This window comes from Choloepus didactylus, chromosome X (genome assembly GCF_015220235.1).
Source record: "Choloepus didactylus isolate mChoDid1 chromosome X, mChoDid1.pri, whole genome shotgun sequence".
Classification (NCBI taxonomy): Eukaryota; Metazoa; Chordata; class Mammalia; order Pilosa; family Megalonychidae; genus Choloepus; species Choloepus didactylus.
This window is the reverse complement of record NC_051334.1, coordinates 4,461,335-4,488,449: the sequence shown is the minus strand read 5'-3', so window position 1 is coordinate 4,488,449 and position 27,115 is coordinate 4,461,335. Positions and strand designations below refer to the sequence as shown.

The 27,115-nt window shown below is 37.6% G+C and overlaps 1 protein-coding gene across 9 annotated transcripts in view; it reads left to right on the top strand.

The window, feature by feature from the left end:
• The first annotated feature begins 1,663 nt into the window (after nucleotides 1-1,663).
• The window catches only part of LOC119522025 (lysine-specific demethylase 6A-like), a 355,987-nt gene continuing 330,535 nt past the window's right edge, over nucleotides 1,664-27,115 (top strand). For all 9 annotated transcript variants that reach the window (XM_037820746.1, XM_037820751.1, XM_037820749.1 and 6 more), the window contains exons 1-2: nucleotides 1,664-2,179; nucleotides 2,371-2,434. In XM_037820746.1, coding sequence (XP_037676674.1) covers nucleotides 2,028-2,179; nucleotides 2,371-2,434 — 216 coding nt within the window. In that variant the 5' untranslated portion in view covers nucleotides 1,664-2,027. The remainder of the gene's footprint in view (nucleotides 2,180-2,370; nucleotides 2,435-27,115) is intronic.

Sequence of the window (27,115 nt, the reverse complement as noted above, 5' to 3'; positions counted from 1 at the left end):
TTCTCATCTCAAAGAAACCGTATGTCTGGGCAAAATTAGGCTATCCATAGTTTCTCATAAATACTGTTAGCATTTATTGAGTTGGCTAGCTTTAAATTGTCTTCCTCAAGATTAAATATCAAAGTTTAAATGTATTATGTCTTTTGGTATCAGGAGGGAAACTTACTACTAAAACTCTGTTTTTATGTACGGAAACCACCTTCTTCCGAGGCCCATAAGCAACTGGAATTTTTCTACCTCTAAAGACTGGAGATATATTTTGTAAAAGATATATTACTTGGAATAGTTAAATAAATTTACCTTTTGGAAAGACTAAATCTCAGAGGCCTACCTTTCTCCAAATGATAATGAAAACCCCAAATAATTTTTATTTACAGCCCAGAGAAGATCAGAACAAGAAAGTGGTGTTATATTACTGTTTCTTAAAGATTACTGTTATTTTATGGGGATAGAAGAAACTTTTCTGTGCTTCAACCTAAGACATTAATTATTCCTTCCACAAGCAGCCTCTTCCTCAATTGCCACACAGTGAAGTTAGAGCTTTAATCAACATTCTGGTGGTTTGAATTAAAATACTTTAAAAGTTCTTTTTTAAAAAAATTAAATCTATATATCTATATATACAAATTTGCCATTTTAACCATTAAGTTCACAATTTAGTAGCACTAATTACATTCATAATGTAAAGCTATATTACCACTACCCATTACCAAAACTAACACTCCTAAGAAACCCTTCACCCATTAAGAAATAAATCTCTATCCCCCCACTCTTCTTGGTAAACCGCAATCTACTTTGTCCCTATGAATTTGTCTACTGTAGATATTTCACGTAAGAGATATAGTGGAATATTCGTCCTTTTGTGTCTGACATTTTACTTAGCATGATTTCAACCACTTAATTTTTTGATCTTTTTTCCCCCCTAGATTCTATTATGGACTACTGATAAACCCATGGTAAACTCAGAAGCATAAAAACTAGGCATCGAAGTACAAGCGGAGTCCTAGCCAGCTGGACTGGGCGAATGACTCTTTATTCCCGTCAGCCTGGAAGTTTAGATTGAAGGATCTTTCTGCCTTCTCTTGCAACGAGAAGAGGCGTGCGCCCAGGATCGGTCCAGAGCAGCAAGCCAACCGAGTTGCTCGCAAAGCCTTCATTTCCAGCGGTGCCAAAAGCGTGCAACTTTTTCTGAGAGCGGAGGGCCGGGATTAAGCGCTGTCTGTAAACAAGTCGACTCTAGCCAAACTGTGCATACCGGCACCAATACAACGCTGAACAATGAGAACCATAGTCGAGGCTGTCCTCGTCCGGCGACCCCCGCAGGCTGTGCCTGATTTCACGCTTCCCCATTACTCCTTCAGCCCGTAGAGAGACCACTGCAGCTCCCGAGGCCACCCGGCCCAGACCCTGCTTTCTCTACCAGACTGGATTTAAACAGCACAACCTAACTGTTGCTTCCTCATTGGTTACTCTATTCTTGACAAGCACGCCCAGTAACCAACCAACAGCTAGAGTCGAGTCCCCATTGCTCCCGGATGGTAACGCCTGTTATGGGCGGATCTGCAGCAACTAGCAAGTTTAGTGGAGCAGGGGTTGACGTGAGTCAACAAAGGTCACGTGAAGCTTTCTCGTCCCGTTGATTGGCGGAGACCGTGGTGCTGGGGGCTCACGGCAGCGGCGTGGCCTTCACACTGTGGAAAAATTGTAACAACTTTGTCGTGGTGCCTGGAAAGTTTGTAAACCTAACGAATTCCTCTGGTGCCCACAGATCCGCGCATTTCGGTCTTCCTTGACGTGTGCTCTCGGAACCGTACCACCCCATTCCTGTGATGTGACCCCTAACCGGCCCTGCGGCCCTTTCAGCCGCCGCCCTCGCCGTCACTTTGGGAGTTTTCGTCGTTGCTGTCCGCGGCGGAAGAGGCGGCTATGAAGTTTCTGTATTAGTCTAACGCAGCTGTTGTTACCAGCATTTGATTGTGGTGGGGGTGGGGGTAGTGGCGTTGGAGTTGTAAATTTGTTGCGTTTTCATGAAATCCTGCGGAGTGTCGCTCGCTACCGCCGCGACAGCTTTCGGTGATGAGAAAAAGAAAATGGCGGCGGGAAAAGCAAGCAGCGAGAGCGAGGAGCGGACTACCAGCCTGACAGCTGAGGAGATGGAAGCGCTAGAAGGACTAGACAGGTACTGGCCGCAGTTACTGACTGGGTCCTCTCTGGAAACAGCTTGCGCTATTCTGTGGGGAGGCCGGAATGCGGCGGGTGGGGTGGGCACCTTGGATCCGCGCTGTTTGCGCCGTCGCCTGTTCCTGGAGGTCGGGAAACTGGTGAGTGGTGTTCCTGGAGCATTAACATACCGCCTGTGTTTTCCCATAGCCGCCTGTTCGGGTTCGTGAGGTTTCACGAAGATGGCGCCAGGGCAAAAACCTTACTGGACAAGGTAAGTTAATCGCGGATCTAAGCACGGAAGTGGGCTTTCTGGCCCGCGCTCCTTTGCTCATGGTCTTAAGTACTAGGCAGTGCTTATTGTGGCCACCAGTAACGGCCAAGGAGCTTCCGCAAAGTCTTTTCTCCCTTTACTCTTTCCCTACTCCAGTATACCTTTCTCGCTCCCTTGCGAAACCACCTTGAGGATTCGAGACCCCAGCGCTTTGGAGGCGACCTCAACTGTGTAGACATCATTGCCTATTAATTTTCTGCATACTGGTTATAATTTTAGTGTCAAGGGATATTGAATATGTGTCGAATTTTAAAAATTTGAGACTTTCATTCGCCTGTTTTTTTTTCCTTTTATCAGTCTGTTCATGATGCTTAATGATAACCACAAGTTTTAGGCTTTATGTTCCTGGGCTCAAAAAGGGGTAAATTGTGGATACTTTAAAGCAGTGGAGGTTACTTTGGGATTTTTATCATATCTTGATTGGAATATGTGTTGTTACTTGATTTGTTTACCTTTTTGGGTCTAGTTGCCCTATAAATATTACTGTCGGTGCTGTTTCGTGAATGTGACTTCTTTATGGAGCCTGTTTTCTGTGTGTTTGACAGAAGAGAATAGAGGAAGAGCAGCAATATACTCCCTGTTTGTGTGAAAAGTTGTTTGCACTGTCAGTTAATGGCTGCTCCTTTTGGCTAAGATGGCGGGAAAGAATGGGAGGAGTTACGAAGGGGGAGATTTGGGGAGGAAGGTAAAAACAGGGAAATAAATGGTAGGCAAAGAATAGGACTTCGAGCCACCTTGTGTAGGTTGATGGTGCTGAAAGTTAACCCACAGTTATTTAAAAGTAGTCTTTGCACCATTGCCAAACTTGGGAACAAAATTCATTACCTAGGTATCAACCTGTAACACATTAATTACCCACCTTTGAACTATTGAACAAAGGCCATGGAATTTCGGTCTCTGTGTCAGTTTGTATTTCCTCACCCCAAATCGTTAAAATATTTGTGTGCTGTCAAATTCCCCTCACCACAGCTATCCACTGATCTTTTGTCCCTGTAGATTAGTTTGCGTTTCTAGACTTTTATGTAAATGGTATCACTCTATGTATATTTTGTCTGGGATGTTTTACTCAGCATAACTTTTAGACTTGTTCATATTGTGTACAATTCTTGATTGCCTCCTTGTGAGTCTGAATATACTGGTGAAGTGTGTACTGCTTGTCGTTTGACGTGATGTAATCTCGAACACTGTGCTTGAATTGGTTGCTGAATAGAATGAACGAGCTGGAGTCCTGGAAAAGGAAGTATTGAATTATTTAGTTTCTCAGAATTGTTACTATGCTAGGCAAGAAGCATCATCTCATATTCTGTGGAATGTTGAGCCCTGTTGGTTTCACAGTTCTTATTCTGAGAACGTCTTAAATTGACTTGCTCCACAAGGGATGGTTCAGGTTATCTTTACTACAGTTTACGGGGATGAATAACTGATAGGGTTTCCTTTTTAGCAATAATTTTTATCATACCCCTTCTACCCTAGGATAAACTTATTCTGCAGTTTTTTCTTTTTAAACACATACCTATCAACACTCTTTCAGAAATCCTTAGTTCTTTTATAATCCTCCACTGACTTTCATCTTTTTATTCTTGTTTATATATTCTCCCATAAGCCTAGTTTATAGGTTTTAAAAAATATAATCTTTGACTTCATCAAGCTTTTAAAAGTTTACGACATAATAAATATCTGTAAGTGCCTTTCTTTTCCTAGATAATGAGGATGCTTTAATCTCAGTGGCTGGATTCTCTTGATCTATGAATTTTTGTTTTTAACATTTATGTTAGAATGATTGTAATAGACCTTTCATTCTGAAGGTAATAATTTTTATAGGATTGCTATTTGTTGTGTCATGTTTGGAGTTTTGGATTTACAAATGTAATAGTAATGACAATTACTTTTTTTTTTTATTAAATGCAGTTTTATTGAAATACATTCACACACCATACAATATCCATGATATACAATCCACTGTCCACAGTATGATAACATAGTTATGCGTTCATCACCACAATCTATCTCTGAACATTTTCCTTACATCAGAAAGAACCAGAACAAGAATAAAAAATAAAAGTGAAAAAAAACACCCAAATCATCCCCCCATCCCACCCCATTTGTCCTTTAGTTTTTATCCCCATTCCTCCACTCATCCATACACTAGCTAAAGGGGGTGTGATCCACAAGGTCTTCACAATCACACTGTCACCCCTTGTAATCTACATTATTATATAATTGTCTTCAGGAGTCCAGACTGCTGGGTTGGAGTTTGGTAGTTTCAGGTATTTACTTCTAGCTATTCCAATACATTAAAGCCTAAGAGGTGTTATCTATATAGTGCATAAGAATGTCCACCAGAGTGACCTCTCGACTCCATTTGGAATCTCTCAGCCACTGAAACTATTTCGTCTCATTTTGCATCCCCCTTTTGGTCAAGAAGATACTCTCAGTCCCACGATGCCGGGTCCGCATTCATCCCCGGGAGTCATACTCTGCGTTGCCAGGGAGATTTACACCCTGGGAGTCGGGTCCCACGTAGGGGGGAGGGCAGCGAGTTCACCTGTCGAGATGGCTCGGTTAGAGAGAGAGAGGGCCACATCTGAGCAACAAAGAGGTACTCAGGGGGAGACTCTTAGGCACCATTACATACAACTTTAGACTCTCCTTTGTGGTAATGAGCTTCATAAGGGCAAGTCCCATGCTTGAGGGCTCAGCACATCAAACTGCCAGTCCCAATGTCTGTGACAACATACGCTAGGGGATCAGCATCTTAAAGTTTAGAGATAGGCCTTACAATTCAGGGATAGAGTTAACTGCTGTAAGAGCTTACAATCTAGGGACTATTACAATTATTGTGTCCACGTTAGGCTATGTTCTAAGATTCAATTCTGAGTTTACACATTGTAGTTAGTCCATATTAGTGAGGCATCATCCCTCTCACCATGTTTTCTCCAAAACTTTTACTCCTATATATATATTTTCCTACAATTTTATAGAGTTATATTCACATACCATACATTTATCCACAGTGTACAATCAGTTGTTCATGGTATCATCATAAAGTTGTACATTTATCACCACAATCAGCATTTGAACATACTGATTACTACAAGAAAAATTGTTTTTTTTTTTTTTTTAGCAATAAGAAAAAATGATAAAAAGAAAAATAACATGTCATACAATACAATATACTACTAAGGACAGCAAATAACACCACTACCAAGAATCCCATATTACTCCCCTATATCCCCTTCTCATATACATTTAGCATTGGCGTATTGCCTTTGTTACATTTAATGGAGGTATATTACAATGTTACTGTTGACCATAGACTCCAGTTTGCTTTGATTATGTTTTTTCCTGAATACCATCCCTTTTTCAAATTTCTACATGGTTGACATTCATTTGCTTTCCCACATGCAAAAACATTTTTTATATTTGTATATTTATATAAAATATAGGGTAAAAAATAATGTTTGCTTAATCAGGGTTCTTGAACCTCAATTTTGCAGTTCAGTGAATGCTGACACTTAATATATATTTCATTTTCAGTGTGTTGTTTTAGTAATTAGACACAGTATTTTAACAGGTATTATGGTAACTGTATTTTTGACAAGGTTCTTTAAATTAGGATGAAGAGTTGTGTTCAAATAATATTACTATTTTGGTATTTCTTTAATATAATACTGGAGACCTGGAGAGTGGAACTATTGCCAAAATACCCATAGCTGCTATTGTTTATTTTGAAATATCTTTATCAATTTTAAGTGTGGTCTGTTTTATTGAAGCTTTTGCTTGTATGTATGTGTAATTCTGTTAATCCTTAAAATTAAGTATAACACTTAAGATAAATTATAATTTGTTTACTATTCAAAATCTGTAAACTTATTATTTAGAACATAAAAAGTTGGTAATTAAATTTTGGGATAATTTAAAATCTATTATATGATTTTGTGGATTTGATTTGCTTGTGTGTAAATGGTTGGGAAAAAACCTATGAGAATAGTTCCAGATATTTTTCTTTATATTGTAATATTTGAGTGATGTGATTTAAATTAATCACCATTATATTTGTCTTTGATTTGCTGAGACAAAATGAACAAAAGCATTCATTTCCAGTGCTAAAGAAGGTTGTGTTTGGGTTAAAAAGCGATTGGGTTAATAATGTCTAGTTATTTGTAAATTAGGTCTTTATTTGACAAAATATTTCTAGTTACCAAAGTTGTCTTCTAAACACTATGGTTGTTATTGTGAACATGTTAGTGGTTAAAGTGGTACGCATTACTATATTGTATTATTATCCTAAAATTTTGATACAACCATGGTCATAAAGATTGGGAGGATTAAGAGAAAATGTTTGCGCATGTGGACACCATTCAGAATTGTAAGATTACTAATAGGCACCTTTCTAGTCTTGGTTTACTTTTTCATTTAAAAGCTCTTTATAGAATCAAATTGAAATAGCCATATTTAAATATTTAGATTATTGAGCTCTGCCTGACATAAATTTCTTACATTTTAACCCAAAGTGAAATTTCAGTTCTTGTTTACAGAATTAAAAAAGATATTTTTTTGTGACATACATTGTGTAATTCTAGTTTTATTCATATAATATAAAATATTTTTCATGTATGAAATGATTTTTGTGATGTTTACTTCTGCTTTGGAACTCACTGTGATGTTTTGAGCTGTTTTGAAACTGATGTTAATGAACAATACTATTTGAAATGAGGTATCCAGATAATTAAGAAAATACTACAAGATTGTCTTAAAGTTCACAAAAAAAATATGCCTTCATGTTCATATTTGTTAGCAGTGGTTAGTTAGTTATTGACATTTCTTTTGACCTTGCATTGAAGGTTCATATGTGATTGTTTTATCTTTACTGGAATACAGACTGTAACTTTATATCCATGTTAAATTTCCGGAACTTGATAGCTGTATACTTAAGATCATAACAAGTGTTTTTAGAAAAATTCATTGAGGTATTAAGTGTTCATATAGTATGATATCAACAAACTACTTTCAAATGTTTAGACAATAGATGGACACATGGATGGACAGATAGATTAGGAGGGAGTAAGGAAGGGATTATACAGTAAGTGTGGCAAAATGTGAAAAGTGGGTCTGGGTCCCTGAATGTGGAGCATGTTGGAGTTCTTTGAATGGGTTTTATATTAACTTTTGCAAGTGTTGTGTAAGTTTGAAATTATTTCAAAATAAAAAGTTAAATAAAAAGAAAATAGTTGTTTGAGTGGTGAGTAGAAAAAAGATGTTTAACTAAATACATCATTTTGATATTGTGGTAGGATTCTTCAAGAGAATGTTATAGAATATTCAGGAGGGATAGAAGTTAATTTTCTCTAAGAACTGTTTAAGGTATGTTTTTGTATTTTGTGTCATGTCAATAAGTATATATACACACACATACATATAATACATGCTTCCTTGCAAAAAGGTGAAAGAGAATTGAAAAGTAATTTCATAAACATTTTTCATAGAATCTAGAATTTACCTATGAAATATTAATTTTCCTGGAAAGTATCTAAAATTCATGATTTAATTATGGTATTTATATTTCTTTTTCCATATCTTTAGTATTACTTCCATTATTAATCTTAGATGCTGGAATTTGTTTGGATTGTTTATGTATTTAGAGAAAATTTGTTTTCAAGAACTGGTTATTAAAGATTTAGGTTATTGTATTTATTTCATACCAGAATGAGAACTAAAAAAGTTTTTGCTTTACTTTCATATTATTTGAATTTCTTTCTGGGCAAGTGTCTATATTAGGTTCTGGGCATCCAGTAAGTTCTAGCCTCTGCCTACTGGTCTGTATGGAGGTGAACCCACCATATAATCAAATAATGTAGAAAGTGAAATCAGCTATTAAGATATGTGCAAAGTGCTATGAGCTTCCAAGTGATGAAGCAATTAAAAATTTAAGCATTTTTTATTATGGATTTAAAAAAAAATATGCACAAGAATGGAAAGTGGTTTAATGAACTCCCATCTTCAACTATGGCTAAAATTTCAGAGGGTTAATTTTGATGGAGTAGTAGACCATGCTAAGGGAACTACACGTTGTAGCCTCTGGTCTTGGTTAAGAAACAAGAGTGGAAGTTTACAAGTACAGTAAGAAGAAAAGGGAAGGCAGAGGATTAGTTATGAAGTTGCATGGTGTTTGAGGAATTGTTAATATTCTTTAGCAGTGGGAGGGGTGACTGAACATGTGATGGGGCCCTAAGAAGTTTGGAGAATCCTTAACCTTTTGGGTAGTGCATGTGAAAAAGATGTATTGGAGGTTCAAGGCAGATTAGTTGTGAAGTATTGAGGGTTCATTGTGTGAAATAGTTCCCATCTGCCTGTTGCAGTCAGTTCCCACTCCCATCCCCTGCTCTAGGCACTCATCTGCTTTGCATTTTTTGAAATTCCATATAAATTCGTTATTGTATTATGTAGGCTTACATATCTGACTTAGCATAAAGTTTTGTTTGAAATTTTGTGTTGTTCTATGTGTTAGTACTTCATTATTAGTTATTCATTGTTGGATGTATTATAGCTATTATTTAATGGTTGAACAGTTGAATCACTTCTAGTTTTGGCTATTATGAATAATGCTGTGAATGTTCCTGTATAAATTTACAATATTAATTTCAAATAATTTCAAACTTATGGGTCAGTTGCCAAAATGATAGAAACCTCTTTCAGAGATCTCCAACATATTCCACTCTCCAAGGTATCCCAGTCCACCAATTTGTACATTTTGTCACTTTGGCTGTGTCTGTCTCTTAATTTTCTCTAAGAACTGTGTTTAAGGTATGTTTTTGTATTTTTTGTCATGTAAATAAGTATATATACACATAATATATGTATGTCATATATAGTATATAATATATGCCTCCTTGCTGAAGTGCAGGTTGCATACTTAATATTCCTTTTACACTTATGTGGATAACTACACCTTAAGTGTAATTATCAAGTTGGAGAAATTATCGTAATCTCACATTCTATATTCATTTTTTTCTTGCCCAATAGTGTCCTGTTGAGCCTTTTCTCCTCCATTCTTGGGTCTCATCTAGTATCATGTATTCAATTTGACTGTCTCTTTAGTTTTTCTTTCTTTTTTAAAATTGTGGATACCTGTATGTAACACAGATATTCACAACTCAGCCATTCCTTTGGTAGGGAAAGCATACCATTCCTTCCCAAGCATTCACACTATTGCAGTATCCTTGCCTCCATCCATTACTAAAATTTTCCCTTCACCCCAGACAGAAACCTACACTCATTTTTCATTAACTCCCATTTCTCTTTACCCCTACCACTGGTAATCTGTATACTACCTTTGATTTCAATGAGTTTCCATATTCAATAGTATTTTCTATGTTGTTACCATGGGGCTTACATTCACAATCCAGAATCATGATGTTCTTGTTTGCTTTGATACTGTCCTAACTTTAATAGCATAGAGAAACTGTTTCTGTACTCCTCCGTCCCTCCACCTTTAAGTAGGTCTCATCACAAATCACCGATTATACATAATGAGTCCCAGGCGGTTGACTTATCATTACGTTTTATGCACGATGCATTTTGGTCCTATTGGAAGTAAATCCTGTAGGAAGTAAAAAGTAAAGTTACAAATCAATATTACAACATTACGGGTATTTATATTTACCCATGTCAACTTGACTGTAAACCTTTAATTTCTTCATTTGGCTGCAGTCCATTGTCTGGTGTCCTTTCCTTTCAACTTGCAGAACTCCCTTTAGCATTTCTTGTAGAGCTAGATTAGTGGTGATAAACACCCTCAGCTTTTGTTTATTTGGGAATGTCTTAATGCCTCCCTCATTTTTGAAAAGTTATTTCCACCAGATGTGGAATTCTTGATTGGCATATTTTTGCTGTTAGCCTTTTCAATATGTCTTCCACTGCCTTCTTGCTTCTGTGATTTCCAATAAGAAATTGGTACCTAATCTTATTGTGACATATTACTTTTCTCTTGCGGCTTTCAGATTTTCTCTTTATGTTTGATATTTGGCAACTTGATTATAATGTGGTGTGTTGTGGGCCTATTTGGGTTTATCCTTTTTGGGGTTTGTGGAGAGTGTCTTGGATATTCATATATGTTATTTAATTTGGATGATTTTCAGGATTATTTCTTTGAATATTCTCTCTGTCCCTGTCTCTCTTCTCCTTTTGGGACCCCCTTAAAGCATATCTTGGCATGCTTGATGGTGTCCCATAGGTTTCATAGGCTCTGATCACTGTTCTTCATTCCTTCTTTCTGAGCCTCAGACTGAATGATTTCAGTTTTCTTATCTTTCAGGTTCACTGATCTTTCTTCAGCCAGCCATACGTTATTTGGCTCTAGGAATTACCCTGTTTACACTGTTCTGAATATCCCCTTTTTCCTAAGAATCACCTTTTTTCATTAACTGAGATCATACAGTATTTGTCCTTTTGTGCCTATCATATTTCATTCAATATTCTATCTTCAGGATTCATCCATTGTTGCAGCATGTAGCAGAATTTCATTCCTTTAATCGCTGAATAATCTAGTCTATGTATATGCTGCATTTTATTTATACATTTATCTCTTGATGGATACTTGGGTTGCTTCTACCAAATATCTTCCTCAGTTCTTGTTTTCAGTTCTTTATTTTCAGTATATACCTAGAAATGCAGTTGCTGGGTATTCCAGTTTGCTGAAACTGCTGAAATACAAAATACCCAAGATGGATTGGCTTTTACAATGGAGGTTTATTGGTTCACAAATTTACAGTTCTAAGTCCATGAAAATGTCCAAAGTAAGGCATCAAGAAATAGATAACTTCCCTGAGGAAAAGGTGGATGGTGTCCGGAACACCTCTGTCAGCTGGTAAGGCATGTGGCTGTTGTCTGTTGGTCCTTTGCTCCCAGGCACCATTGCTTTCAGCTTCTGATTCCAGTGGTGTTCTCTTTAAAATCTGTGGTTTCTCACTTAGCCTCTCCAGGGCAAACTTTGCTCTTCATCTCTTAGCTTAGCATCTCCAAACATCTTTCTGTCTGCATTTCCAAACATCTGGGTCTGTGTTAGCACTTGAGCTCTCTTAAGGATTCCAGTAAACTAATCTAGGCATACCTCCAATGGGCAGGGTCACACCTCTATGAAAATAATCTAATCAAAAGGTCTCACCCACAGTTGGGTGGGTCACATCTCCATGGAAACAACCTTATCAAAAGATCCCACCCATAATAAGTCTTTATCCAGAAGACTGGATTCAAAGAACATGGCTTTTACCTTGGCAGGTGATCTCACTGCCCTCCCCACTAAGTGGGACCTGACTCCCAGGGATGTAAATCTCCCTGGCAGTGCAGGATATGACCCGGCGTTGTGAGATTGAGAGCATCTTCTTGACCAAAAGGGGGATGCGAATTGAAATGAAATCAAGCTTCAGTGGCTGAGAGATTTCAAATGGAGTTGAGAGGTCACTCTGGTTGGCATTCTTATGCACTATATAGATTACACTTTTTAGGTTTTAATGTATTTGAATAGTTAGAAGTAAATACCTGAAACTACTAAACTCCAACCCAGTAGCCTTGACTTTTGAAGATGATTGTATAACAGTGTAGCTTACAAGGGGTGACAGTGTGATTGTGAAAACCTTGTGGATCACACTCCCTTTATCCAGTGTATGGATGGATGAGTAGAAAAATGGGGACAAAAACTAAATGAAAAATACAGTGGGATGGGGAGGGATGATTGGGTGTTCTTTTTTACTTTTATTTTTTATTCTTATTCTTTCTGGTGTAAGAAAAATGTTCAAAAATAGATTGGGGTGATGAATGCGCAACTATATGATGGTAATGTATACAGTTGATTTTACACCATGGATGATTGTATGGTATGTGAATATATCTCAATAAAACTGAATTAAAAAGAAAAAAAGAACATGGCTTTTGTGGGCTACATAATAGATTCAAAACCAGCATACTTAATGTCCATATATTGTGGATTTTCCAGTTCTCTGCCTGTTACTGAATTCAAGCTTCATTCCATTATGTTAGAGAAGATGCTCTGTATGAGTTCAGTCTTTCTAAATTTATTGAGTTTGTTTTATGACCCAACATGTGGTGTCTCCTGGAGAATGATGCATATGCATACAAATAATCACTCTTTTTTGGTTGAAATATTCTGCATATGTCTGTTAAGTCTAGTTGTTTTAGAGTAGTGTTCATTTCTTCCAGTTCCTTAGTGATATACTGACCATATGTTCTTTCTGCTGTTGAGTGGTGTTTTAAAGTCTCCTACTAATTGTTATGTCTTCTTGTTCAATTGTCCTTTTTATTGTATATAATGATTTTATCCCTCATAACTGTTTTTGACTTAAAGTCTATTTTATCAGATATTAATACAGCTCCACCAGCTCTCTTTTGGTTACTTGCATGGTGTATTTTCTCCATCCCTTTCACTTTCAGTCTTCCTGTATTTAAAAATGTAAGTTGAGTTTCTTGTAGACAGCATATAGTTGGGTCTTGCTTTTTTTAAAATTTTTTTTATTTTAACCTCTTATGCCAATCTCTGTCTTTTGACTGGAAAGTTTAATCCATTTATATTTAAAATCCCTACTGAGAGTTAGTACTTTTTTCTGGCAATCTGCTATTTAGCCTTTGTTAAGTGTTAAACCTTTTCCCTGCAATTCTTCTGTTATTCCTACTATATGATTTTTTTTTTTTTGCATTGTTTTATATTTACTGCCTTCTCTTTTCTATCTGGATATATGGTTTTTTTTTTTTTTTTTTTGTTTGTTTGTTTTTAATCTGTTTTCCTTGTAGTTACTATTGGGTTACAATGTAATGTCCTAAATATGTAAAAATCACATTTGGTTTTATACATCTTGACTTCAATAGCATACACATGCAGTTTTACCATACTCCTTTCCTCTGCCTTTTTTTTGTACTTGTTAATGCTTAAATCTGTGTACATCGTGTGTCTTACACCAAAGAATTTCATCCTTTTTTATACATTTGCATTTTAGCATCTGTAGAAAGTTACAAGTTGAATTACATACCATACAATACAATGCAGTGATACTGGTGTTTATAATTACCCAAATTGGTTACCTTTACCAGCAGTTTTTATTTCTTTCTGCTGCTTTCAACCACTGTCTGAAGAATTCCATTTGGCATAGAGCTTAGGGGCAGGTGTAGTGGTGATGAACTTCCTCATTTTTGTTTACCTGGGAATTTCTTAATCTCGTCCACATTTTGTCAGATCTGTTTTTCTCTTTTTACCCTCTTAGTTACCCTTACCGATAATGCTCATCTCCTTACAGTTCTGCAAGCCTTTCTCGCCTTTATTTTTTTAGGCTGGTGTGCCAGTTTGAAGGTATTGTGTCCCCCAAATGCCGTTATCTTTGATGTAATCTTGTGTGGGCAGATGTTATCAGTGTTGATTAGATTGTAAATCTTTGAGTGTTTCTGTGGAGATATGCCCCACCCAGCTGTGGGTGATGACTCTGATTGGATAATTTCCATGGAGGTGTGGCCCCACCCATTTGGGGTGGGGCTTGATCAGTGGAGCCATATAAATGAGCTGACAAACAGAAGGAACTCAGTGCAGCTGATAGTAATATTTTGAAGAGGAGCCACAGCCAAGAGGGACTCTTTGAAGAATGCACAGGAGCTGCAGATGAGAGACAGTTTGAGGATGGCTGTTGAAAGCAGACTTTTGCTCCAGAGAAGCTAAGAGAGGAAAAACACTCCAAGAGCAACTAAGAGTGACATTTTTGAGGAACTGCAGCCTAGAGAGGAACATCCTGAGAGAAAGTCATTTTGAAAACAGAACAGATGAGAAGTGGGGTGCTTTTGCTGCTGAGTTTGCAAATACCAAACATGTTGGAACGGCTTTTTAAATGGATAAGGGGAAGATTCTGGAAAAATTGTGGCACAATGTACATTTGAATATTTTAAAATGTTAACTCTGGGTTTTATTTCCTGAGATGTCTGTGTCTTGGTTTTCTTACCAGTCGTTATAATAGAGATTTTCTTTAGCTTCAGTATTCCTATTGGGAAGATTGCCCAAGGTGGATGAAGAAAATAGGGTCTTTTACTGGGCTCCAGTTAACTTGCACTTGTGCTTTTTATTTGTTTTTGAGTCCCCCTCTTTGCATGATTTTGAATGCCCCGTCATTTTCCAGTAGACACACTTCTTTCTTTTGTTTGTTTAAACAGTCACTATTTGCTCCAGGCTGACTACCTCCCTTATTTTTTACATTCCTTTCAGTTGTCTCAGGGTGCTTTTCACTTGGAGGGCAAATTCTTGGAGGTGGGGCACGCCTGAGAGTAGTTTCTCAATAGTGTTGCTTGTGAGAATTATACTGATCAGAAATGATGGATTTTCTGCCTGATGCACTCAAATGACCAATTCATGGGGCATCTGGGTGTCACGGCAACAGTTTATTGCTAAGCTTGAAGCAGGAGAGCAGATTGCCTTTTGGTTTAAAACTTTGTCTTTGTTCTGTAGTAACTCCTAGTTTTATAGTACCAAAGATTAACAAGTTTCGGATAATGAGTACAGTGGCTTGAGATGACAGTGTTAGAGATAACCTAATTATTGAGTACATGCAAACTGATGGCATGCATAGTCACAGAACATATGTAAGAGATGGTGGACTTAATATGATAATGGGTGTGATTTTTAGCATAATGTTGACGTATAAGTCCCTTACAGGTTAACTTTTAAGCTGTTGCACATCGGGTCAATTTTGGTTAACTCCAGCTTTGTCTAGCAGGATAGTTTAGAAAATGGGCTGGGTAAGTTCTGGGCTAACTCATGGTTCTTCATTAATAAACATTAGGGGCTGTCTTTTATAATCATAAGATTGTAAAGTTGAAAACATTTAAGAGAGTACAAGTAGGGGCCACAAGGTTTTTACAGTCACAGGGTAAAGCTTATATATTTGTAGAATGATTATCAAAGATCAAGGCAGACACAGTTCAGCAGCCTCAGGCATTTCCCTTTGAGCATTTTACAATAAATGAGAAAGGAAGAAAAGCATCTTTTTAAAAGATTCAGGAATGATCATTATTTGTTAATTTTTAACTTCTGTTTACAGCTTTTACGTTTACATTTGTAAATTATAGTTGCTTATACTTGTTGTTGTAATGTTACAACTCCATCACCCCTTCTTTGAATCCATAAAAACCCTGTCTTCCTTAGACTCAGGAAGACAGTTTTTTAGGCAGAGAGGCCATCTCATTTCCCCTGCTTTGTGCCTAGCAATAAACTCTCTCTCTGAAATCTGATTTCATGTATTGGCTATCATGCGTATCTGGTCATGAAACCCTGCATTTGTTTGGTGTCATTTTGTTGACTCAAATGGGATCAGGTTCCTAAGAAGCAAGGAGTTCATTTGCCCAAAGTTCTGGAGCCCTGGCAGGATGGGGTTAAGCAGAGTAATCAAGCCTTTTGGGGCCGCTAGACAATTTGGGTCTAGAGTCTTAGCATCTGGGTTTTCTTCTGCTCTTGGCAGCACTCCAGGTCCTTGGCATTTAAAAAAACTTGAGAGAGAGAAACAGTTTCCCTTTCCAAGCCTGGACATCTGATTGGGTGAGTAGATAATCAAGGTAAAAGTGGATTGGGAAGTTAATATGGAGCTTTGAGTTCCCTGGACCTGGGTTGGAGGCCGTGGGTCCTGCTTCTCTGACAATCCTGTTTTGCTCCGACCTCTACATCTTTTTATTTTCTGGGTACCATTCTGAACGAGGTTCAAGGCTCTAACCTGAGTTTGTCTGTTGAGTAGCCTCCTGGAAAATAAATAATACAAGAATTAATTAGTATTTACTGACAGGGTGAATGGTTCACCAAGGTAAAAGTTGGTTGGGAGGTTTTGAGGCCTGGGTCCCTTTTCCAGAATGATCCCCCTTTCTCTGAACTTTATACCTTTCTGTTTTCTGATTATCATACTTTATGGGGTTTGAGGCCCTGCCCTGAGTTTGTCTGTATAGGATTCTAGGCCCTGAGCTAAGTTTGTCTGAGTATAGTCCTGGAAAGTAAGTACCCCAAGAATTAATTTGTATTTAGTGAAATCTGTTAATTGGTATGTTACTTAGATATAGTAAGTGTTTAATGCCTATTTAATTTTTGTTTGTGTGTTTGGTGTAATTACTAATTGGTGTGTTACTTAAGTATATAGTAAGTGTTACATTTCTGTTTAAATTTGTTAGTGTGTTGCTGTATTTGTATTGTTCAGGTGTTCCTAATTGGTTTCTAATAATGGAAATTGTTTAAAATGGGAAATTCTTACTCTAATAGCATTCCTGAATATAGACCTTTGGGTTGAATTTTGAAAAATTGAAAAGATTTAATTACAAGACTAAGAAAAAACAACAACAAAAAAATAGTTTGCTTCTGTAACACAGTCTGTCCTCACAATATGATTTGGAATCAGGAAAGAAATGGCCTGAGAATGGCTTTGTAGAAAAGAACAGTTATAGAGTTGTGCAAAAGAGAGCAGAAATGGGATGAGATGATGTATGTTCAGACCTTTATTTGTTTTTGTCAGCAATCAATGTTAATGAAAAAATGTAAACCTTTACCTGTAAAGATTAATGGACAAAAGAAAAATGTCCTCCCTTTTTAAAATCTGGAGGATCTAGTAGAACCTTAACTCCTTCAACTGTTCCACCTGTACCCTAACTGAAGGGCAATAGATCAGGAAAGGAGGAAGCTTCCCCACCTCCTCATCATGCTCCTTTATATCCCACTTTATTGTATGTAAAAAGCCTGAGATAGAAATACCCCCCTCACCCCCCACCCCGTCTGCCAGGGTATGCTCGGTTTGGCCAGGGATGCTCACTAAAACCAGCAGCAGAGCCAGAGGCAAAACTTCTACCCTTCCAGGAAGTGCCTATGTAGAAGTAGGCACTTCCTGGAAGGAAAGGGAGGCCAAGAGGATTTGTATATATGCATATCCCATTCTCCACATTGGATTTATATAATTGGAAAGATAATACCCCTCCTCTATAGAGAAAGCCCGAAGAAAATAGAAAGCTTAGTTACTTAAATATTAGAACCCTATAAAACAATAACACAAATTGGGCTAAAATTCAAGCATATCCCACCCCTCCTCCAAGAAAAAAAGAGAAACTAGGCTAAGATTAGTGAATTTTGTATTTCTGTATTTCTGTTGTTCTGTGATATATGTTTTCCTAACTTCTGATGATAATACCTGTTAGCAAACAAAAATTCTTAAAAGAACTCTATTTGAATCCCTTAAAGATAAATAAGCACACCTATACACACATATGTAAATTAGTACTCCTGGAGTCCTAAAAAGAATAAAAGGAAAAACTAGGCATCAGGGTTCAGAGATACAATTAGTATCTGTAATTACTGTAAACAGATCTGGATGTTGGAAAGAAACTACCCCCTGGAATTTCCTGAATTCCAGAGGGCTACCAGAGGCCCCTCTGGAAACTGCAAAGACACAGTGTCTATCCATTCTTTGTCTCTCCTAGCAACCAGTGTTGAAGAGAAAATGTAAAATTTTAACTGTAAAGATTAGCAAAGAAAAGAAGGGCATAGGAACTCTCATCAATACTAAGGCTACCTTATAGGTTTTTTTTTTTTTTTAATTTTTTTTTAATTAAATTCAGTTTTATTGAAATACATTCACACACCATACAATCATCCATGGTATACAATCCACTGTCCACAGTATGATAACATAGTTATGCGTTCATCACCACAATCTATCTCTGAACCTTTTCCTTACATCAGAAAGAACCAGAACAAGAATAAAAAATAAAAGTGAAAAAAAACACCCAAATCATCCCCCCATCCCACCCCATTTGTCCTTTAGTTTTTATCCCCATTTTTCTACTCATCCATACACTAGATAAAGGGGGTGTGATCCATCCACAAGGTCTTCACAATCACACTGTCACCCCTTGTAATCTACATTGTCAAATAATTGTCTTCAGGAGTCCAGACTGCTGGGTTGGGGTTTGGTAGTTTCAGGTATTTACTTCTAGCTATTCCAATACATTAAAGCCTAAGAGGTGTTATCTATATAGTGCATAAGAATGTCCACCAGAGTGACCTCTCGACTCCATTTGAAATCTCTCAGCCACTGAAACTATTTCATCTCATTTTGCATCCCCCTTTTGGTCAAGAAGATACTCTCAGTCCCACGATGCCGGGTCCACATTCATCCCCGGGAGTCATATTCTGCATTGCCAGGGAGATTTACACCCCTGGGAGTAGGGTCCCACGTAGGGGGGAGAGCAGCGAGTTCACCTGTCGAGATGGCTCAGTTAGAGAGAGGGCCACATCTGAGCAACAAAGAGGTACTCGGGGAGACGCAGGCACCATTACATGCAAGTTTAGACTATCCTTTGTGGTAATGAGCTTCATAAGGGCAAGTCCCATGCTCGAGGGCGCAGCACATCAAATCGCCAGTCCCAATGTTTGTGACAACATCAACACCAGTCCAGGTGAGGATGTCCAATACATCCGCACCTTCCCCCAGATCCTTGGGGCTGGGGAGGGGGAGGCTGTAAATATATTTTTTATTATCTGCCCAAATTACTCTGGGATGTATCACTATTTCACTCCAGCCTATACTAACCTACCGTATCTCACTTCCTATTCAAAGTTCCATGCAATTGTGGTGTTTGAACAAATCGACTGTAGAGTTGTACCATTTAGAAAATTTAGATCCTGTACCAAATAGATATCTATTCCCTCGGTCTCATATGGAAGTTGAAGTCTTAAAACACAATCAGTTTCAACCTTTACCCTTTGGCCTGGCTTGCCCTGGTCTTAACCAGACCTGCTTCATTCATATCACTAATTGAAGTCTGGGCTCTTTTTCAGCTTTTTTTTTTTTTTTTTTTTTTGACAGTGGCTGTATGCACTAATACTGACATTCATATCTGCCGAGATCTAGCTCTGAGTTTCAGGTGTCTCAGAGATATGCATTGTTCCAGAGACCAGTCAGGTTATACGCTAGGGGATCAGCATCTCAAAGTTTAGAGATAGGCATTACAATTCCGGGGTAGAGTTAACTGCTGTAAGAGCTTACAATCTAGGGACTATTACAATTATTATGTCCACGTTAGGCTATGTTCTAAGATTCAATTCTGAGTTTACACATTGTAGTTAGTCCATATTGGTGAGGCATCATCCCTCTCACCATGTTTTCTCCAACACTTTTACTCCTATATATATATTTTCCTACAATTTTATAGAGTTATATTCACATACCATACATTTATCCACAGTGTACAATCAGTTGTTCATGATATCATCATAAAGTTGTACATTTATCACCACGATCAGCACTTGAACATACTGATTACTACAAGAAAAACTGTTCTTTTAGCAATAATAAAAAAATGATAAAAAGAAAAATAACATGTCATACAATACAATATACTAGTAAGGACAGCAAATAACACCGCTACCAAGAATCCCATATTCCTCCCCTATATCCCCCTCTCATACATTTAACATTGGCATATTGCCTTTGTTACATTTAATGGAGGTATATTACAATGTTACTGTTGACCATAGACTCCAGTTTACTTTGATTATGTTTTTTCCTGAATACCATCCCCTTTTCAAATTTCTACATGGTTGACATTCATTTGCTTTCCCACATGCAAAAACATTTTTATATTTGTATATTTAGTAACAGTCATTGGCCACTCCAGTTTTTGCCACGTTATACAGTCCCAGTCTTTATCATCTATCTTTACCTCTGGTGTCATACATTCTCCTATGCCACCTCTTTCAGCTTTACTCACAGACATCTTTGTTCAGTGTACTTACAATACCGTGCTACCATCACACAGTATTATGCTATCTATTTCTGGATCTATGCAATCAGTCCTAAACATTCTGTAGTCCTTCAGCATCAAATGGCTGATCTCTGCCCTCTTTCTATCTCCTGGTCGCCTGTGTTGTCAGCTTTTAACTCCCAAAGTTTGTTCATTAATGTCTGTTCATATTAGTGAGACCATACAGAATCTGTCCTTTTGTTTCTGGCTAACTTCACTCAACACAATGTCCTCAAGGTTCATCCGCATTATTACATGATCCATGTCTTTGTTCTGTCTTACAGCTGCATAATATTCCATCATGTGTATATACCACAGTTTGTTTATCCACTCGTCCTTTGATGGGCATTTGGGCTGTTTCCATCTCTTGGCAATTGTGAATAATGCTGCAATAAACATCGGTTTACAAATGTCTGTTTGTGTCTTAAGTTTCAGTTCCTCTGAGTATATACCTAGCAATGGAATAGCTGGGTCATATGGCAAATCTATATTTAGCTTCCCGAGGAACCTCCACACTGTCTTCCAGAGTGGTTGCACCATTCTACATTCCCACCAACAATGAATAAGTGTGCCTCTTTCTCCACATCCTCTCCAGCACTTGTCATTTTCTGTTTTTTGGATAATGGCCATTCTGGTAGGTGTGAGATGATATCTCATTGTGGTTTTGATTTGCATTTCCTTAATAGCCAGTGAAGTTGAGCATTTTTTCATATGTTTTTGAGCCATTTGTATTTCCTCTTCAGAAAAATGTCTGTCCATGTCTTTTGCCCATTTTTTAATTGGATTGTTTGTCTTTCTGTTATTGAGATGCAGGATTCCTTTATATTTTCGGGATATTAAACCCTTATCTGATATGTGGTTTCCAAATATCATCTCCCATTGTGTAGGTTGCCTTTTGACTTTTCTGACAAAGTCCTTTGATGTACAAAAGTGTTTAATTTTGAGGAGATCCCATTTGTCTATTTGTTCTTTGGTTGCTCGCGCCTTGGGTGTGAGGTCTAAGAAACCACCTCCTATCACAAGATCTTTAAGATATTGCCCTACATTTTCTTCTAAGAGTTTTATGGTCTTGGTGCTAATGTTTAGGTCTTTGATCCACTTTGAGTTAATTTTGGTATAAGGTGTGAGATGGACATCCTCTTTCATTCTTTTGGAAATGGGTATCCAGTTCTCCAAACACCATTTATTGAACAGGCTGCTCTTTCCCAGTTGCTTCGGCTTCACTGCCTTATCAAAGATCAGTTGTCCATAGATGCAAGGGTCTACTTCTGAACACTCAATTTGATTCCATTGATCAGTATATCTGTCCTTATGCCAGTACCATGCTGTTTTGAGCACTGTAGCTTTGTAATATGCTTCAAAGGCAGGTAGTGTGAGACCTCCCACTTCATTCCTCTTTCTCAAGACATTTTTGGCTATTCGGGGCACCTTACCCTTCCAAATAAATTTAGATATTGGTTTTTCTATTTCTGTAAAGTAAGTTGTTGGGATTTGAATTGGTATTGCATTGAATCTGTAAATCAGTTTAGGTAAAATTGCCATCTTAACTATATTTAGTCTTCCAATCCATGAACATGGTACGTTCTTCCATTTTTTCAGGTCTTGTTCAATTTCTTTTAGCAGTTTCTTATAGTTTTCTATGTAAAGGTCTTTTGTGTCCTTGGTTAAGTTTATTCCTAAATACTTGATTCTTTGGTTGCTATTGTAAATGGGATTTTTCTCTTGATTTCCTCCTCTTGTTGCACATTACTTGTGTATAGGAGCACTACAGATTTTTGCGTGTTGATCTTGTAGCCTGCTACTTTGCTGTATTCATTGACTAGTTCTAGTAGCTTTGCTGTAGATTTTTCTGGATTTCCTACATATAGAATCATGTCATCTGCAAATAGTGAAAGTTTTACTTCTTCCTCTCCAATTTGGATGCCTTTTATTTCTTTTTCTTGCCTAATTGCTCTAGCTAGAACTTCCAGCACAATGTTGAATAGCAATGGTGATAGTGGGCATCCCTGTCTTGTTCCTGATCTTAGAGGAAAAGCTTTCAGTCTCTCCCCATTGAGTGTGATGTTAGCTGTGGGTTTTTCATATATTGCCTTTATCATATTGAAAAAGTTCCCTTCTATTCCTATCCTTTGAAGTGTTTTCATCAGGAAAGGATGTTGAATTTTGTCAAATGCCTTTTCTGCATCAATCGAGATGATCATGTGGTTCTTCTGCTTTGATTTATTGATGTGGTGTATTACATTAATTGATTTTCTTGTGTTGAACCAGCCTTGCATACCTGGAATAAATCCCACCTGGTCGTGGTGTATAATTCTTTTAACGTGCTGCTGGATTTGATTTGCGAGTATTTTGTTGAGGATTTTTGCGTCTATATTCATTAAAGAAATTGGTCTATAATTTTCTTTTTTTTGTAGTATCTTTGCCTGGTTTTGGTATTAGGGTGATGATGGCTTCATAGAAAGAGGTAGCTTTCCCTCTTCTTCAATTTTTTTGAAGAGATTGAGCAGGATTGGTACTAATTCGTTCTTGAATGCTTGGTAGAATTCACATGTGAAACCATCTGGTCCTGGGCTTTTCCTTTTTGGGAGCTTTTTGATGACTGACTCAATCTCTTTACTTGTGATTGGTTTGTTGAGGTCATCTATTTCTTCTTGAGTTAATGTTGGTTGTTTATGCTTTTCTAGGAAGTTGTCCATTTCATCTAAGTTGTCTAGTTTATTAGCATATAGTTGCTCATAGTATCTTCTCATTATCTCCTTAATTTCTGCAGGGTCGGTAGTTATATTTCCTTTCCCGTTTCTGATTGCATTTATTTGCATCTGCTCTCTCTTTTTTTTTGTTAGCCTAGCCAGTGGTCCATCGATTTTATTGATTTTCTCAAAGAACCAACTTCTGGTTTTGTTGATTCTCTCTATTGTTTTCCTGTTCTCAATTGCATTTATTTCTGCTCTAATCTTTGTTATTTCTTCCCTTCTGCTTGCTTTGGGGTTAGTTTGCTGTTCTTTCTCTAATTCCTCCAGGTGAGCAGTTAACTCTTCAATTTTTGCTCTCTCTTCTCTTTTAATATAGGCATTTAGGGCAATAAATTTCCCTCTCAGCACCGCCTTTGCTGCATCCCATAAGTTTTGATAAGTTGTGTTTTCATTGTCATTTGCCTCGGGGTATTTACTAATTTCTCTTGTAATTTCTTCCTTTACCCACTGGTTTTCTAAGAGGGTGTTGTTTAGCCTCCATATGTTTGTGAATTTTCTGACCTTTTGCCTTTTATTTATTTCCAGCTTCATTCCATTATGGTCTGAGAAAGTGTTTTGTATAATATCAATATTTTTAAATTTGTTGAGACTTGCTTTGTGACCCAACATGTGGTCTATCCTAGAGAATGTTCCATGAGCACTTGAGAAAAAAGTGTATCCTGCTGTTGTTGGATGTAGTGTTCTATAAATGTCTGTCAAGTCTAGTTCATTTATCATACAATTCAACATCTCTGTTTCTTTAGTGATCCTCTGTCTAGATGTTCTATCCATTGATGAGAGTGGTGTATTGAAGTCTCCAACTATTATTGTAGAGGTATCTATTTCTCCTTTCAGTGATCGCAGTGTTTGCCTCATGAATTTTGGGGCATTCTGGTTTGGTGCATCAATATTTATGACTGTTATGTTTTCTTGATGAATTGACCCTTTTATTAGTATATAGTGTCCTTCTTTGTCTCTTTTAATTGTTTCGCTTTTGAAGTCTAACTTGTCTGATATTAATATAGCTACTCCCGCTTTTTTCTGGTTGTTGTTTGCGTGAAATATCTTTTTCCAACCTTTCACTTTCAGTCTATGTTTGTCCTTGTGTCTAAACTGAGTTTCTTGTAGACAGCATATAGATGGGTCCTGTTTTTTAATCCATTCTGCCAGTCTGTGTCTTTTTATTGGGGAGTTTAATCCATTTACATTTAGTGTTATTACTGTAAGGGCAGTACTTTCTACTACCATTTTGTTTTTTGGAATTTATATGTCATATCTTATTTTCTCCTCTCCTTTTACCTTTCCTGATAATCTTCATTTCTGCACTCTTCTCCAACTCTCTCTCTCCTGTCTTTTCCTATCAGCCTGCAGCACTCCCTTTAGTATTTCTTGTAGTGCCGGTCTCTTATTCACAAACTCTCTCAGTGTCTGTTTGTCTGAAAACGTTTTAATCTCTCCCTCATTTTTGAAGGAAAGTTTTGCTGGATATAGAATTCTTGGTTGGCAGTTTTTCTCTTTCAGTATCTTAAATATATCATGCCACTGTCTTCTTGCCTCCATGGTTTCTGCAGAGAAATCTGTACATAGTCTTATTGACCTTCCCTTGTATGTGATGGATTGCTTTTCTCTTGCTGCTTTCAGAATCCTCTCTTTGTCTTTGACATTGGACAATCTGACCAGTAAGTGTCTTGGAGTAGGTCTATTGGGATCTATTCTATTTGGGGTACGTTGTACTTCTTGAATCTCTAATTTTCTGTCTTTTATAAGAGTTGGGAAATTTTCAGTGAATATGACTTCTATTACTCTTTCTGCCCCTTTTCCCCTCTCTTCTCCTTCTGGGATACCCATAACACGTATATTTGTGCGTTTCATGTTGTCACTCAGCTCCCTAAGACCCTGCTCATATTTTTCCATTTTTTTCACCATCTGTTCTTTTGTGTGTATGAATTCGAATGACCTGTCTTCCAGTTCACGGAACCTTTCTTCTGCCTGTTCAAATCTACTGTTGTGTCCCTCCATTGTGTTTTTCATCTCCTCCATTGTGGCCTTTATTCCCATGAGTTCTGCCATTTGTTTTTTAAGTTTATGAATTCTTCTTTACGGTCATCCAGTGTCTTCTTTTTTGTTCTTTTTTTCTTTTATCTTCATTTTATTGAGATATATTCACATACCACTCAGTCGTACAAAAGAAATCGTACATTCGATTGTTCACAGTACCATTACATAGTTGTACATTCATCACCTGAATCAATCCCTGACACCTTCATTAGCACACACACAGAAATAACAAGAATAATAATTAAAGTGAAAAAGAGCAATTGAAGTAAAAAAGAACACTGGGTACCTTTGTCTGTTTGTTTGTTTGTTTCCTTCCCCTATTTTTCTACTCATCCATCCATAAACTAGACAAAGTGGAGTGTGGTCCTTATGGCTTTCCCAATCCCATTGTCACCCCTCATAAGCTACATTTTTATACAACTGTCTTCGAGATTCATGGGTTCTGGGTTGTAGTTTGATAGTTTCAGGTATCCACCACCAGCTACCCCAATTCTTTAGAACCTAAAAAGGGTTGTCTAAAGTGTGCGTAAGAGTGCCCACCAGAGTGACCTCTCGGCTCCTTTTGGAATCTCTCTGCCACTGAAGCTTATTTCATTTCCTTTCACATCCCCCTTTTGGTCAAGAAGATGTTCTCCATCCCATGATGCCAGGTCTAGATTCCTCCCCGGGAGTCATATTCCACGTTGCCAGGGTGATTCACTCCTCTGGGTGTCTGATCCCACATAGTGGGGAGGGCAGTGATTTCACCTTTCAAGTTGGCTTAGCTAGAGAGAGAGGGCCACGTCTGAGCAACAAAGAGGCATTCGGGAGGAGGCTCTTAGGCACAATTATAGGGAGGCCCAGCCTCTGCTTTGCAGCAGCCATCTTCCCAAGGGTAAAACCTATGGTAGAGGGCTCAACCCATCAAACCACCAGTCCCCTATGTCTGTGGTCATGTTAGCAACCATTGAGGTGGGGTAGGCCAATACCCCTGCATTCTCCACAGGCTCCTCAAGGGGGCTCTACATATTTTCTTCCTTGTTTTTTTTTTTTTTTTTTTTAAATCAAGTGTATGAAAAAAAAAATTAAAAAAAAACATACAATAAAGGAACATTTCAAAGAGACCATAACAAGGGAGTAAGAAAAAGACAACTAACCTAAGATAACTGCTTAACTTCCAACATGTTCCTACTTTACCCCAAGAAAGTTACCTAATATAGCAACATTTCTGTGAACTTGCTCCTACTATATCCATCAGAAATTAACAGACCATAGTCATTCCTGGGCATCCCCAGAACGTTAAATAGCTTATCTGTTCTTCTTGGATTATTGTTCCCCCTTCCTTAATTGCTCTCTATTGCTAGTTCCCCTACATTCTACATTATAAACCATTTGTTTTACATTTTTCAAAGTTCACATTAGTCGTAGCATATAATATTTCTCTTTTTGTGCCTGGCTTATTTCGCTCAGCATTATGTCTTCAAGGTTCATCCATGTTGTCATGTGTTGCACGAGATCGTTCCTTCTTACTGCCGCGTAGTATTCCATCGTGTGTATATACCACATTTTATTTATCCACTCATCTGTTGAAGGACATTTGGGTTGTTTCCATCTCTTGGCAATTGTGAATAATGCTGCTATGAACATTGGCGTGCAGATATCTGTTCGTGTCACTGCTTTCCGACCTTCCGGGTATATACCGAGAAGTGCAATCGCTGGATCGAATGGTAACTCTATATCTAGTTTCCTAAGGAACTGCCAGACTGACTTCCAGAGTGGCTGAACCATTATACAGTCCCACCAACAATGAATAAGAGTTCCAATTTCTCCACATCCCCTCCAGAATTTGTAGTTTCCTGTTTGTTTAATGGCAGCCATTCTAATCGGTGTGAGATGGTATCTCATTGTGGTCTTAATTTGCATCTCTCTAATAGCTAGTGAAGCTGAACATTTTTTCATGTGTTTCTTGGCCATTTGTATTTCCTCTTCAGAGAACTGTCTTTTCATATCTTTTGCCCATTTTATAATTGGGCCGACT